Source organism: Stegostoma tigrinum, chromosome 2 (assembly GCF_030684315.1).
Source record: "Stegostoma tigrinum isolate sSteTig4 chromosome 2, sSteTig4.hap1, whole genome shotgun sequence".
Classification (NCBI taxonomy): Eukaryota; Metazoa; Chordata; class Chondrichthyes; order Orectolobiformes; family Stegostomatidae; genus Stegostoma; species Stegostoma tigrinum.
This window is the reverse complement of record NC_081355.1, coordinates 68,447,407-68,464,205: the sequence shown is the minus strand read 5'-3', so window position 1 is coordinate 68,464,205 and position 16,799 is coordinate 68,447,407. Positions and strand designations below refer to the sequence as shown.

The following is a 16,799-nucleotide window of genomic DNA, read 5'->3' as shown; positions in this document are numbered from 1 at the left end:
CATAATTAAGATGCCATTTAATCTGATTCTGTCTACATAAGTACCAACTTCAAATTAAATTATTGCTACAAAGTACTGAATGTTCGTAACATGTTGTGGTACTTCAATGGGGAATATGGCTTAGCAGCTGTTCATCTGGCAGCATTCATGGACGGTATTATAGACTGAAAAACTAGCATCTTCAAGGACATGAATGCCCACATGTTTTATATAAACACTATTTTTTAATCTCCCACTACTGTTATATTTCTTCCTTCAGAGTGGGAAACAGCATTAGCAATAGCTATTACTGCTGCATTGAAGCAGAATTTGGAGCAGAGTGAAGCACACGAGTTTCGTGAATTTTTGGACAGTCACCTCTTGCATTTCCAAAAATTGGCCACTCTGTTGCAAGCTGGAACGTTATATGGGATTCCCGAGAGATCTTTAACAATAAGCATGTGTGAATGTGAGAATCAGACAAGGCCAAGTATGAAGAATTGCTTCATAATCCAACATTGCCACACGAGCTGTGTCACACCATTAGAAATATGTAATGCAAAAATACACCAATCTGAGGACTGTTATGAACATAAACCTCTTACTCTAGTGAACTTTGAGGCAGTATGTCCAAGTTGAAAGCATTGTCATTATGTCTGTTACTTATAACCATAGAATGGTACAGCGCAGTTACAGGCCCTTCGTCCCACTATGTTTGTGTCAACCATGATGCTGTTCTAAACTAATCCCATCTGCCCGCACGTGGTTCATATCCCTCTATTCCCTGCCTGTTCACATGCCTGTGTAAATGCCTCTTAAACGTTGCTGCCTGTTTCTATCACTTTGCAAGGCAGCATGTTTTAGGCGTCACCCTCTAAAAGACGTGTCTTACATATCTCCTTTAAAGTTTCCCTTTTACCTTAAACCTACATCCACTAGTATTTGGCATTTCCACCCTGGAAATAGACTCTGACTGTCCATCCTATCCATGCTTCTCATAATTTTATATCCTTCTATCAGGGCACCCCTCAGCTTCCAATGTTCTTGTGAAAACAATCCAAGTTGTCCAACCTCTCCTTATAACTAATGCACTCCAATCTGGGGAACATCCTGGTAAATCTCTTTTACACCCTCTCCAAAGCCTACATATCCCTCCAATAGTGTGGCAACCAGAAATGCACACAATTCTCCAAAAGTAGCCTAACTAAAATCCTTTACAGTTGCAATGTGACTTGTCAGCTTTCACACTCAGTAACCTGATTGATGAAGGATAGCAGACCAGACACCTTCTTTACTACCTCATCTACTTGTGTTGCCACTTTCAGGGAGCTAAGCACTTTCACTCCAAGATTTCTCTGTATATCAATGGTTGCTAAGGTTCCTGCCATTTACTGTATATTTCCTCTTGCATTGCTCTCCTAAAATGCATCAACTCACACTTAAACTTCATCTGCCATTTCTCTATATACGCCCATATATATATCCAGCTGTATTCTTTGACATTATCTGCAACTCCATGAATTTTTGTGTCATCTGCAAACTTACTAATCAGACCATCTACATTTTCATCCAAATCATTTATCCACATTACAAACAGAGGTCCATCTTGTGCAACACCACTGGTTGTCGACCTCCAGTCAGGAAAACACCCCTCCACAACTAACCTCTGTCTTCTATGACCAAGTTAATTTTGTATCCAATTTATCAACTCACTGTGGATCCAAAGTAAGATAATCTTCTGGAACATCCTACCATAAGGAACCTTGTCAAATGCTTTAGCAAGCCCATGTTGACTATATCCACTGCCCTACCCTCATCAATCGTCTTTGTCACTTACTCAAAAAAAAACTCAATTAAACTTATGAGACAAGTTGTCCTTGTACAAAGCCAATGCTGACTATCCATAATAATTCAATTCTTTACCAAATGTAAGTAAATCCCTGTCCATAAGAATCTTTTCCAATAATTTATCCAGCACCGATATAAGGCTCACTGGCCTACGATTTCCTGGATTATCCCTGTTGCCCTTCTTAAATAGAAGACTGGAGAGTCTTCCAGGAACTCACCTGTGCCTAAAGATGATACAAAGATTTCTGACATGGCCCCAGCACTCTCCTCCCTTGTCTCCCTCCGTATTCTGCGATGGATCCCATCAAGCCCTGAGACTTATCTATCTTCGTGTTTTTCAAGGCACCGGACACCTCCTCTTCCTTATTATCAACATTCCCTAGAATATCAACAGTCCCCTCTCTAATTTAAGCATCTCCCTTCTCTTTGATCTTGGTGATTGCCAATGCAAAATACGCATGAAACATCTCACTTCCTCTGGCTCCACACATAAATTCCTTCCTTTGTCCTTGGGTGGACCTACCAATTCCCTAGCTACCCTCTTGCTGCTAATATACAAATAAAATGCCTTGGGATTCTCCTTAATATCATTTGCCAAGGATATTCCGTGGCCCATTTTAGCTCACTTAATTCCTTGTTTACATTCTTTCCTGCTTCCTTTGCATTCCTTAAGCACTTTATCTGATTTCAGTTTCCTAATCCTTACATATTCTTCCTTTTTTCTTTCTGACTAAGCTTTCAATGTCACCTGTCATCCAGTGTTCCTGAATCTTGCCAACCTTATCTTTCATCCTTAGAAGAATGTGCTGGTCCTGAAATCAGATTAACTGGCCCTTAAACGACTCCCACGTGTCACATACCCTCAAACAGCTAATCCCAATCTAATTTTTCCAGTTCCTGCATCATACCATTATAATCAGTATTCTTCCGATTTAGTACTTTTACTCAAGCATAAGTCTTATCCTTAACCATAACTGTGGTAAAACCTATGGAATATGATCATTGTTTCCAAAATGCTGCTTCGCAGAAATTTCAAATACATCCCCAGCTCATTCCCCAATATGTGATCTCGTATGGCCCTTTCCTAGTTGAACTATCGACATATTGTTTCAAGAAGGCCTCCTGAATACAGCTAACAAATTCTGCCCCATCTAAGCCCCTAACACTAACAGTGAGAAGCCTAATCAATATTGGGAAAGTTAAAATCACCCACCAGAACAACCCTGTTGTTTTTACACCTTTCCAAGATCACTTCTGTTATTTCTCACTCCCCATAATCTAAAAGGCCTATGCAATAACCCCATCATAGTGACTTTCACCCATCTTGTTCCTGAGTTCCCACATGGCCTCGCTGACTGAGCTTTCCAAGATGTCCTCACTCAGTGCAGCTGTGACATTCTCCTTAATCGATCATGCAACTCTCCCACCCCTTTTATAGCCCTTTCTATCATGCCAGAAGGATCTAAACACTGGAAGGTTGAGCTGCTACTACTACCCTTCTCTCAACCAAGCTCTGCATAACCTGCTTTATTCTTTGCATTAAAATAAATACACTTCAGACGACCAATCCTGTTGTATTCAATAGCTTGGCCCTGCCTGTGCTTCCTGTTCTATATGTCTGTCACAACCCATCTGTTTCAGAAGACCATGTTTCTCTGTTTTCCATGTGGTACATGTTATATCAATTTTTACACACGTAATTACTATGGTAAAAGATAAACTGCCTTGTATAAGGAATTAAATATCTATTTTATGTGTTGTCATCTGTGCTTCTGTGATGAGTAGACGTTCTAACATTGTATCCTTATGTGTTAAACACAGAGAGTATGAATCTTCTTGTGGGCAATGTCATCAAAAATCCCTGTATGTAAGGTAACAGTCCCTTATCAAAACCAACTGTACTGTTCAGGCTGCTCCAATAATGATGCATGGACACTATGAATAACAAAGAAAGGCTAACTCCACTGTTAAGACATAAAAAACGTGTAAATCTCACAAATTTCAGAACATTTTGAAATGAACATGCACTTTGTTGATTCGACATGTAAACCATATATGCAGAATTGGAATTGTAGTTTCTTCAGTAAGACTTTGACCATTTGTTGAAAACTTAAATTTGTAAGGGAACAAATGAGATATGCGTCTAGAAAGCATTCACACCACATTTGTGAAGCATCCTAGACCTTTTTTTTAACCTAATTCCATGCAATTGAGATGGTGTCAAAACTATTTTACCAAAAAATAAATTAAGAGATTAAACAAATGATGATGTGATCAGTATGCTAGCACTATAGGACAGTATTTCCCCCTCTCTGACAATGAAGGAGAAGTAGTTTGTTGAGTTTGCTTGGGATAGAAAATCACTACACTGTCTCCAACTCTGCAATTCAATGATGGGTGAGAAGGCCTATGGGCAATTTGCTTAACTCACTGTCAATTAAAGCCCTTAATTAGTCAATTAGTGGCCATTTAAGGGCCTCAACTGCATACCTCCCAACTACTTGCCACCCCAGTAGGTGAGAAAGGTTTTCCTGAAAATCTGTTGCGACCTGCCTGCCAAGTCGGTTGGTGGTAGGTTAGGTATTGGGCGTAGTACCTGTCTGATTATGAAGAATCAGGGGCATGGACATCCTCTCAAAGCCACTGTCCTGACTCACTGCGACCCTCACTGATTGAGAAGAAGAGTAAAGATTCACCTTTCGGTTGCTAAAGAGCTGATTAGTGGATGGTCTGCTGAGTTATCTTGTCTGCGGGATTGGTATGTCAGTCATCACCCAAGACATTCACCCCATTCTTGGAAGAGAAATAGAATATTGTGCCCATTATGTTTATCCATGGGGAACAATTAGGGCCATTGTATGGTACCCTGCCAACAGCCCTGCAGGCAGTGAGAGCAGTAAAATTTGCTGGATGGCATTCCCGCTGCCATTCCTGTATTCCCAACTCCTCATTTTTTGGGGAAGGGGGAAGCAATTGAGGTCTGAACCCAATTACTGGCAACTTAAGGGCTAGTTCCAGCCCAGTGGCAACTTTTCATATAGAAGAGGAGATCATGACCATGAAGGAGGGGATGGGTTAGGGTGGGGGAAAATGGCAAGGCTCAGCAATTTCCCCTGCTTGGGCTTTGGGCAGGAAAGAGGTGGTGCACCTTATTTACTATCTGGTACAGGTTTGGTGCTGTCCCACCACCCATTTCAGTCCTGTACCACTTTCTGGATGCTCTCTCCATTCTTGAAGAGCCATCAACACCACTTCCGTACTCTGCCCATCATACCAGAGCCTCCCCTACTAATTCAACCCGTGAATCCCAATACTTACCTCTATACTGGGCTCTGGGACTGGCTATTGCCCATTGGCTTCTGCTCACAGTCTGCTTGGAATACAGAGCTGTCAGCCAATCCGATCAGCCAGCAGCTCCCTGAACTGAGATGACCTTGTGATGTCCAGCCAATTAATATTCTAAGGATAGGAAACCCTACCACCTATAAAACACAGCCCTTATTTCTTTTTTCAAGTTTAGTTTATTCAGTTGTGCTTTTTCTCAGTTGCTGCTTTTATAGCATCTAGCATCATTGCAGGAGATGCACAAGGTTACTATTTTAATTGTGAACTGGCTTCAATTGCAATTAATCAGCCCTTTTGGACCCCTGAAAAATAAAACGGAAAACAGGTAATTCACTCTTGTGTGAATATTTGGTTTAGTAAACTAAAAGGCATCCTTTTCTTAACAATTCAGATCCAAGGTCGAAGCCCATATTGCATGATGATATCTCAAGTTGCTGAGGTTAAGAATAACTTGTATTTCTAAATGAGATAAGAATATGTTTTAACTACTTTTGCTGTGTTTGAATACAATTTGAACCTGAGATCTGAAATTTCCTTCCTAGGTCGAATCTAACTGAATAAGAACAAAGTAGGAATTAAATCCAGAACTCTCATATTGTTGTTTATCATCTGGCATGGAAACGTTTCATCTGGGCTTTTTTTTTGAGCAATATGAAGCTTTTTCTTTTATCAATGAAAGTTAATTTTAATAATTTACCATTTGAAAATAAATGTTGCTTATCACTGGCCATCCGTGTTGAGATTTACCATGGCCTCAAGGTTTTGGAGAGAAAAGTGAATCCTGAGATTGTTAGCAGTTTAACTTTGACTGCTTCCTAATGTTATGGTCTATTGAACTGCTTTGAGTTTGAATTGATGTGCAGTAATTATAATTTTTTAAAAGTCTCACCAAATTTTTATTTCCCTTAGATTACAATAAGTCACAAGAACCAGGCTCCGATGTTGAAAGCTCCACCTCCTAGGACTGGCTTTGTGTCCTCAGTCATCAAGCGAACCAGGAACTAAGATGTAAGGATAAGTTGGGAAAAGAAGCTAGCCTCTTGAGCAGCATAGTTTCTTTTAAAGTGAGAACAAGGACAATATGGAAATTGAAACCGAAATTAGGAATAAGTTGTACTCTATAAGGACCAGTTTTCAAATTTACTCTGACTGTAGGGAATCTCACCCACAGAAGCACATAATGGAAATTCAGTCATGCCCTGGGCATGGCTTTCCTCTCTGTTCATAATAATAGTCAAAAAAAAATAGATGGAAAACACATCCAAAGCTCCAATGGACACTGTTGACAAGAGATGCTTCCCTGACTGGACGAAGCCAGAGAAAGTATCACCTAGATTAGAATAGTGCTCACCATTCATTCACACAGTCGCTATTGATGTGATTGAACATAAGAATTAAATCGTGAAGGTTAACTGGCACATGTAACATTGACCTTCAGTTTATGCATGACAAACATTTAACTTTTATGGCCTATGAGTTCAAATTGCATGAATTGCATTTAGGTTTAAGTGCAGGACGACATTCCTTGCTTTTGTCTTTTGTGATAATTGGAAGACAATTTTTAGCTCAAAGCCATTCGCTTCAATAAAAGCTTTCCTGTGGTTAGGATGGAGGTCTAAGGTGATAGCAATTACTGTCATTAACTTTTAAAGTATAGCAGAGCCACATTAAGCAACTGTACTGTATTAGTAATAAACCGGTATGAAATTCCTTGGCACATATCTAAATTAAAGTGTTAACTAATGTCTCCATTAAAATAAAAGTTTGTCATACAGATACATCTATTATTATCAATACCACATAAAACAAAACTATTAAAAATTCTCTCAGCTAATGAAAGTTAGAAAAATTATGTTACAAAAAATATGATGGACAGTTCCTTCTGAGTTACTTTGCCAGCCCCCTGCTTATTCACTGCATGTCCAGGATTTCATGCCAACAGTAATGGGAGTTGAGTGTGGGGAAGTGGAAAGTGACAGAGAATCAGTTGAATATATCCTACCAATTCTGCTGCATTACTATGCAAAAGACAGAAATTTATCATCAAACGTAATTACTGTCACTTGCACTGTAACAATGCTGGATGCCAGGGATGATATATTTCCAAAGTTTTTACATGTTACAGTTCAGGGGAATGGTTCATGTGAAACGATGGGAGCCAAGAAATAGAGCTCAAACATATAGTTCAGAAACAAGGTGTCATTTACCTGTATGTGTTTCAGTGTGTGGAGCTACAGGCCAATACAGCAAATTTGTAGTGTTGTCCGAAAAAGAAACTGACAGAGAGAGGAAAGTATTGATAGATTAAGTTATTGGGCAAAACCGTAGCAAATAGATTTTGTCATAAGAAGATATGGTCCTGAATGTTTACAAAGTCATGGGGATGCCACAGCATATCCAAACTTGAAAGTAGACTTTTGATCTACATTCAGTGCCACAGAAACTGTTTTTGCTGGAAAGGGGGTTTAGAAATAAGAAACCTGAACTCTGAAGGGCTGTTTAAACTTGATGCAGAAATCAAGTGGACCAAGTTTTTACTGAAACACTTGGGGTGGAAGTTACAAATCTTCAGCAGCCTTTATGACTTATTTAATGTGTGGATGAGATCTGTAGAAATTTTAAGCCATACGATTATTTGAATGTACAGCCCTGTAAAAAAAAATTTAAAAGGGAAAAAAGAAGTTCAGTTGAAAAACATTTGTTCCAGCTATATCAATAGTCTTTTGTTGGTATAGCCCTAACCGCTATGACTGGAACGTTAGTGTCTTCAACAGCCTATCATTGTCACAGTGATATTGAAGGTTGAGGTGTTTTTGATTTGGGGTTATAGAGAGAAAATTTGTTTTTAGAAAGGATTAATTACTGATCTAAATGTACTGATGTATCATAGAATAAGGATTTTTCTATATTGTGAAATTTTTAACAGATGTTTAGAATTTTATCTTAGCTCATCTTATCATGTTTCCTGAGGACTGCTCATTGTGGAAAAAGGGTGAATTGGTACAAGGGTGTAACATTCCATGGGACTGAATAGAAGCTCACGAGTTGGCACTAAGTTTGCACATGTATTTTAAGGAGCCATAAGGACAGGTTAGACAGCATGTTTTGGCATGAGCTAGCATGTATAGGGCAAACAGTATGGCTGGGGAGTGGTGAGGAATAAAAGCTGAACAGTGAGATGTTTGGGAAACAGCTGGGATGAAGTCTCAAGAGCCCGAGGTAGACCTTCCAGCTAGTGCACCATGCTACTCATCCATCCTGCACTTCCCATCCCACCCCTATTTCTGGAAGGAAAATGACTCCATTCAGGGCACTATTTTCAAGGTGAGTGTAATGTGCCAGAAAATGTCTCTATTTCTCACCTTTGGAGCAAAAAGTCAAAATCCTCTACTCACCCAATTTAAGTTTAAAATGAATAGTTAAATAACACGATGGGATTATGCTAGCTGAAGCTGTAATCCCAATGATTTGGAGGGTTAAAGAGTGATTTGATCAAAATATTTAAGGTATTGAAGGGAGCATATGACAGTGTTAGACACAATCATAAGGCAGAGTTTTCCATTCCCGCAATGAGCTCAGTGTTGGGCTAATTTCTGGTTTATGAAATCAGATGTACTTGTGGCAGGCCATCAGGTGCAATCTTCCTGGAGGATGCTTATTTAGAAGCTGCCTCTGGATAAACCATTCAGTTTGGGACATTGAGCAGCCTGATGATGATGGAGAGTCAGAGTACCTGAAGAGAAAGGTGGCGAGCAGACCCACTGTGAGTGTTGTGTTTTGCTGAGGTGAATGGTTAAGGACAGGGGAGCACAAGGGGAAGTCCTACTGCTTATGGGATCAGAAGCCAATTCCAGTATCCAGTGGATCGATTTTCAGAAAACAAGCAAACAGTTGAAACATTAGCCTTTGCACATCTGAATATTGCCAGTTTTGTGTTTTAAAGTGGCCAACTACATCTGAATATCATAATATGATGACCTGCTTTGCCATAAACCTATGAGATATAGAAGCAAAATTAGACCATCTGGCCCATCAGGCCTGCTCCACCATTCGATCATGGCTGAAATTGTCCTCAACCCTTTTCACCTGCCTTGTCCCTATAACTGTTGGTCCCTTACTAATCAAGAACCTATCAATCTTTGTCTTAAATACACTCAAATGACTTGATCTCCACAGCCTTTTGCAGCAAAGAGTTCCAGTGATTCACCGCCCTCTGGCTGAAGAAATTCCTTCTCATCTCAGTTTTAAAGGGTTGTCCCTTCACTCTGGGGCTGTGGCCTCAGGTCCTAATCTCTCCTACTAGTGGAAACATCTTCTCCATGTCCACTCAATCTGGGCTTCTCAGTATTCTGTAAGCTTCAATGAGATTCCCTCTCATCCTTCTGAACTCTGCTGAATACAGACTTAGAGTCCTGAACAACTCCTCACATGACAAACCCTTCATCCTCAGGATCATTCTTGTAATCATTATTCTCCATGCATTCATTGCTTCCTTTGTTCTAAAACAAAAATTAGCACAGGTTTGTTGGGTTGTATAGCCTATTTCTGTGCTGTGCTGTTTTTTTGTTCTAAACATCTTCTGGACCACAGTCCAAAACTGTTCACAATCTTCCAAATGCTGTCTGACCAATGCCTTATAAAGCCTCAATAGTACATAGAACATTACAGTGCAGTACAGGCCCTTTGGCCCTCGATGTTGCACCGACCTACGAAACCAAGCTGAAGCCCATCTAATCCAAACTATTACATTATCATCGATATGTTTACCCAATGACCATTAAATGCCCTTGAAGTTGGTGAGTCTACTACTGTTGCAGGCAGGGCATTCCACGCCCTTACTACTCTCCTAGCCATCACCATCCTAGGAAAAAGGCTCTCACTGTCCACCCTGTCTAATCCTCTGATCATCTTGTATGTCTCTATTAAGTCACCTTCTTCTCTCTAACGAAAACAGCCTCAAGTCCCTCAGCCTTTCCTCATAGGACCTTCTGCTCTTATATTCTAGACCCCTCAAAATGAATGCTAACCTTGTATTTTCCTTCCCAACTGCCAGCTGATCCCCCATGTTGACCTTAAGAGAACCTTAAACTAAGACTCCCAAGTCACTTTGTGATTAAGCTTTCTGAAACTGTTCCCGTTTAGAAGATAGGCTGTGCCCCGATTCTTCCTACCAAAGTGCTATAACTTCACTTTCCCAAATTGTATTCTATTTGCCACTTCTTTACCCACTCTCCTAGCATCTGCTTCAGCATCCTCTCTGCTTCCTCAATACTATCTGTACTTGCATCTATCATTGTCATTTGCAAGATTAACAACAATGTTGTCAGTTTCTTCAGCCAGATCATTAATATATAAAGTGAATAATCATGGTGCCGACACTACCCCTGCAGAACTTCACTAGTCATCAGCTGCCATCTTGGAAAAGACCCCTATCTTCTCCATTCAGCCTGTCCTCAATCCATGCCATTACCTTACCCTAACACCACTGCTCATTTTATTTAGAATATCAAAGGCTGTCTGGAAATTGAAATTGATCATGTCCACTGGCTCTGCTTTGTATAATTTGGTCGTTACTTCTTCGAAAGAATTCTAACAGATTTGTCAGGCATGATCACTTCTTGGTGAAGCCGTGCTGATCCAGCCCTATTGTACCACGCATTTCCAAGCACTCCTGAACCTTATCCTTCATAAGCAACTCTTAAAACCTTACCAACAACCAAGATCTGGATAACCAGCCTATAGTTTCCCTTCTTCTGCCTCCCTCCTTTCTTAAACAGGGGTGTTATATTTTCCAGTCCTCTGGGATCCTCCCTGACTTCAGTGATTCCTGAAAGCCCACCATCAATAGCTGTACAATCTCCTCAGCCAGCTCCTTCAGAACTCTGGGATGTAGTCCATCTGGTCTGGGTGATTTGTCCACCTTCAGGAAGCTTTCAGCTTTCCCACCTTCTCCTTAGTGATGGCTTGAATGGCCTACTAATTTCCCTTGTGATCCAGAGTTTTCAGTGATCAACCTTATATGGAATTCAATTTTCTGTAATAGTTTAAACAATAACTTTGGAGATTTTGGGCAACAATTCTGAGAGGATGAGCTAGCCTGCGTGTCAGCCTGTAATAAAATTTATCCCATTCATTTCTGGAAACATTCACCTGAAATAAACATCAGAAAGCTATTTCAGTGGCCAGAATGATCAAGTCTTATATCCTTACTGACCTATTTCTTCAGTAAAATGGCTGAACTGTAAGAACTTTGCAATCAGAAATGTATATATCTGTGTTAGAGGTAAAGTCCTTATCATGTAAGGCAAGTGCCCTGCTATCTGTAAAATAAGCAATCATTTGAAACCTTGAAGAACTAGATAAGTTTTTGTTTTGTCAAAATCAACGAAATAAGAATTAAGAGATAACACGGTGTGAAGCTGGATGAACACAGCGGGCCAAGCTGCATCAGAGGAGCAAGAAAGTTTGATGTTTCAGGTCAAGACCCTTCTTCAGAAGAAGGGTCTCGACCTGAGACGTCAAAATTACCTGCACCTCTGTGTTGCCTGGCCTGTTGTATTCATCCACCTTCACACCGTGTTATCTCAGATTCTCCAGTATCGGCAGTTCCTACTATCTCTGAAGTAAAAAATAAACTGAATATAAAATGAGCAGGGAACCCATTCATTTAACTTATTGTCCAGGTGGTGAAGCTGAAAATGTTTATCTGCTGAGTAACCACAGTTCATAATTTCTGTAAAAGTTTGATTTGGTAGAATGCTCCAAGCTGAGTGTTTGATGGGTCATTGGTGCTGTCCCATCATCCTCTTCCCTCAGTGTTCAGAATTTTGACAACTCACATCTAGAGCATTGGAAAGACATGTTTGCAAAGTGCAAACTAATCTCACTAACTTGACCCATTCAAACATGAGGAAAGGGAGATGCAGATTTTCACTCTTCATTGTTTATAGCTAGATCATAGACATATGTAAATAAAATGTTTTTCATTTAAAATCAAGTAATAAACAACAAAGATCTTACCTCTGAGTCATCAAGACTCACTGAACAGAATATAAGTGCACACTGTAAAATGACCATGGATAAATAACATAAAGATGAGTTGAAACAATGGAATAAATATCATAGTTTCAAATCAGTTTTACATATCAATTTATGGCAATTGGTTGTACAATGAAGCAGTTTCTAGTTTTTAACTAAAATGGCTTTCTTTAAAAATGCAGTGAATAGTATCAGGCCATGACCTGTCACCTGTAATCCAGCTTTTGTATTTATCATTATGAGGTCAACCAATTACGAATTATCATTAGAGTATTCTGAGAGAATGCCAAAAACAATGACATAAACTTTACCTCCCTGAGATTTTTATTTGACTTTATTGTTTAATCAGCAGTAGAACCAGAAGGCCAATAAGGAGTTTTCTTTTTACAGAAATGAGTATCTGAAGAGTTAGTAAAACCAAATTTAATAATAACTACAAAAGGACATTGGATAGTGTCTACACTTGGAAAGGCAAAATTTATAGGCACATAGATTCAAGACAGAAGAGTGGGACTATTTGAACAGCCTGCTCAAAGCCCAGCATGATGGTGCAAATAACCTTTTTTGCTTAAATGTTCAAAAACGCTTACAACTATCTGAAGACAATATTAAAGAGCAGGTCTGTTTTGAAAAAGACAAATCCTAACCCAATGGAGTGGCAAAGAGTTTAAATTATTTCCTGCAGTATGTTTCAATGTTAAGATTTTGTCTATAATTTTTGCAAGCTATTATATATGAATTGCCTGTCCAGCTTTATTGTGACACAATTTTCAATGTCGTACCATCAAATACTGTCATTGTAAATGTTGTGCTTTTTAAAAATGCCAGCATGGCATAAATTTGTTTGCGCGATTCCTCATTTAAAAGTGTATGATTCACAGTTACATGTCTGCCCTTTGCATGTTTGAAAATTATTCTTCCCTTTCTGTGATTGTATTGACCAGAGAAAATAATGCACATCATTTCACAGCATGGTGAGTCTTTTTAGATCATGTCACAGTACATTTTTGTTGGGATGTGCAGATAAGGCTTTCCAGCAACACAAGTGGCAGTTTATCAAATCAGCTTCAAGGGCGTGAAAGCACCAAGTTTGTTCCTGTTGTTTTATGGCATCTGGTTCATCATCTGCTTATCGGATCAGCCCTTCTTTTCTGTAGATTTCCCATTGGCGCTGTCAGAAACAGACAACTTTATTTATATTCTTATTTTCAATTTGCTTCAGAGGAAAATCTGCTTCATGTATCTTTGCAGAACTTTGAGACCTGTGTTGCATACTGCTAGCATCTTTCCTATGTTTTACAAAACAGAGGGAAATGCATGTAGGCTGGTAGAATCAGCTGCTGTTATCACAGGGCACTACAACTCAAGCACAAGATAATAAAATGTGAGGCTGGATGAACACAGCAGGCCAAGCAGCATCTCAGGAGCACAAAAGCTGACGTTTCGGGCCTAGAAGTAACTATGACTCTCTTAAGGGGCTCTCTTCGGAGGGACATAGTTGCCCACTATGACGTTTTGACGTATTTTTGGCGCATAGTGTGAGTCGTGCCTCCTCGTTGGCCTCGCCGGTAAGCCCAGCAATCCTGGTTGCTGGGTGACTAAACGACCAGAAAAAGTACGAGACGGCCCTGGTCTGCGTAGACCAAACCAAAAAACCACAATGAGTCTTCCAGAATCTCTGGAGCAGTCCGGCTGGGGAGCGTCCCGGATAAACAACCCCCCCGCAGCCTCGTCCACAACCGCGAGCTGTGATAAGTCGCTAGGTTGTACATGCTCAAAACCCGCAACAAGGTCCATCTCGGTCCAGACCGAGACAGCGACCTTGAGACGTTACCTCCTGCCTTACATGGAGTTGAGACCGGTTACCCCTCCCAGAGGGCCGGCTCACCCAGTAATGGATGACATAGATAACGTTGCAGAAGGCACCGGAAGGGCGGCCCACCCTCCGGTAGAGATAAGCATAACCACCCAAACCTTCTACAACAAAAGTTATCGAGAAACGAAGGTGGGCACAGACCAAAATACCACAAATGAGACTGGCAAAGAAACAACTGATGCAACTGCCTTCATGGAAGGAGTTGTAATCGAGCCGGTATGCGACAGAACGTCCGTGTCAGAGGTAACAATCCACTATCCCGTCGACGGGCTGTTTTGCAAGGACTGCGACACCCTCTTCCCCACGGTGAGCCTATTCAAAATCCATATGACTAAAGTGCACGGTGTAAAGAGCATCCGAACAAGATGTTCTCGCTGCGAAAAGGCAGGGGAATACCACTCAATAGCCTGCCACTATCCTAAATGCAAAGGTAAGATACAACACCCAACCGGAAACTTTGCATGCAGCGCGTGTGACCAACGGTTTTCAACACAGTCAGGCCTTGGTCAACACGAGAGGCACAGACACCCAGTTCTGCGTAACGAGAAACGCCTCAAACCGGCACCAAAAGTCAAAGGCAAACCTGGGAGAAGTGACCGTGTGTGGTCACAGGAGGAGGTTGCACTCCTGAGGGAACAAAGGGTCTAGGCCCGAAACGTCAGCTTTTGTGCTCCTGAGATGCTGCTTGGCCTGCTGTGTTCATCCAGCCTCACATTTTATTATCTTGGAATCTCCAGCATCTGCAGTTCCCATTATCTCTGATACTATTACAACTCAGGCACTCCTGTGTTACCATTTCTAACTAAGGTGACTTCACCCCTTTAACAAAGGCATTGTATTGACATACATGAAATTGTTTCCTAGTATATCATTCAAAATATCGTCAATCGATCCTTTCTTCGAAAGATAAGAATTATTCTTCATATGATGGTACAGGAAATACCATTGTGTTCTGCAAGGATTTTATAGACAATCTTAAGTGGGCAACTGCACTTGAATGAAAAATGGAACTTTAATCATAATTAAGTGGATTATGTATCCATGCAGTGTCCTGTTTGGGTTTATTGTTCTGTTTTTGTAGCACACCAGATGACAACTTTAGAAGGGACGTTAAAGATTATGGAGATAGTAATGGCATCGCTTGACTTGTTTTTTGAAGGGTGGATCAGACAAGCAAGCTAATTGTTTGGATTTTTATCACAGTGGAAGAAACTGGGAGTTGAGAGATTTGCTGATCTTGTGACTCTCTGTCTGGGAGGTGACAATGAGCTGGCCAATGCAGAGATAGGCAGATTAAAAGGTCTGCTTCCTTTTGCTGAGACATTGGCACTGCATGTGAGGCCCCAAGATCCCCACACATACACCACTCACCCCAACATACCTGGGTTCTTCCCCTCAGCTCCCAAATACACCAAGCCCACTCACCTCTCCGTACGTGCTAACTTAACGTGTTCATCCCTTATCCACTATAAACAGAGTTCACAAGCCCTATAATAACATTGGGAAGCCTTTAAGAAGCTCAGGAATCTGTCGGGGTAACACACATTCCTGGAAAGCTTCTTAAGATAAATATTATTCTCTTAACAGTTTCCAACCCACTCCATTACCCTACATTGCAGAAAATTGCTGACTAGGCCTCCACGCAGACTATTTTTAATGTCTGCCCAATGTACTTAGGCTCCTTGTAAGGAGGATAGGTTTCCTAAAATACGATCCATTGGGGATCTGGGTAAGTGATGCCAAACTGGATACCGTTGTGAATGGATTAAATTGTTTTTCTATGCTTTGCAGAATCAAATTATCATGTAATTTTTGTCAGTTTTCAGTTGGTTTCAATTTGTAAAATCAGCTGTTTCCATACTTAACAACTTTGATAGATACTTAAAAACAATTGAAGCAAAATGTGATGATTTATTTCTCATAGAAAATGCCACCTTGAAATAAAGGGCTGAACCGGTCTACATCAGCAGCCCACAACAGGCTCAAAGTAAATCGGCAGCCAATATTTTTTCCTACATTCATTTTCATTTTCCATTCTCTTGAATATTTTGTCAAAAGTTTTAAATTTGAAACTAAGTGAGAGGGACAGTGAGATGAGAAAATGAAAAAGAGAGTTTAAATCATCATTCTGTGGACTTCAGTGAATAGAAGTTCAGACGTGGTTAGTAAATGACTGCCTGTTCTTTATTAAATTGCTTGACACCACAGGCTAAGTCCTACTTACCTCCAAACCTTTTTAAGGTTTAAGTTTAACATTAAATATTACTTAAATTTTAATTTCTTAAAGAAAATATAGTGCTGGACTCAATAGGACAAAACTAAATTCACAAATTTAAACCAATTTTATGTGCATTAGCTCTCTACTAGTCTATTATCTAGTAATTTAGAAGAGTTAATATTGTTACTGAAACTTAGAGATGAATGACTCACATAAAATTAATGTAGAAATTGAAATTTGAAAATATGTGGTCTAAAGTGCAAGACACAGGGACACTTACTTCTCACTAGATTCATCTGCCATGGTGTTGCATATATAAAAAATAGATGCTGGAAATATGCAGCACATCAAGTAGTGCCTGAAGGAACAAACAAGTAAGGTGTTGGTGATTAACTAATAGAAGGGTAATTGTTGACCTTTACAGTGGAAATTAATCTAATCATCCATCCATTTTTCACTAGCAGATCACTGGATAGCCACTTCACCCCCATCCTA

At 40.1% G+C, this 16,799-nt stretch overlaps 1 protein-coding gene across 3 annotated transcripts in view; it reads left to right on the top strand.

Moving 5' to 3' along the window:
• Positions 1–11,605, top strand: part of dgkb (diacylglycerol kinase, beta) — a 752,355-nt gene extending 740,750 nt beyond the window's left edge. For all 3 annotated transcript variants that reach the window (XM_048520589.2, XM_048520551.2, XM_048520559.2), the window contains one exon: positions 6,082–11,605. In XM_048520589.2, the coding sequence (XP_048376546.1) occupies positions 6,082–6,177 (96 nt within the window). In that variant the 3' untranslated portion in view covers positions 6,178–11,605. The remainder of the gene's footprint in view (positions 1–6,081) is intronic.
• The last annotated feature ends 5,194 nt before the right edge of the window (positions 11,606–16,799 follow it).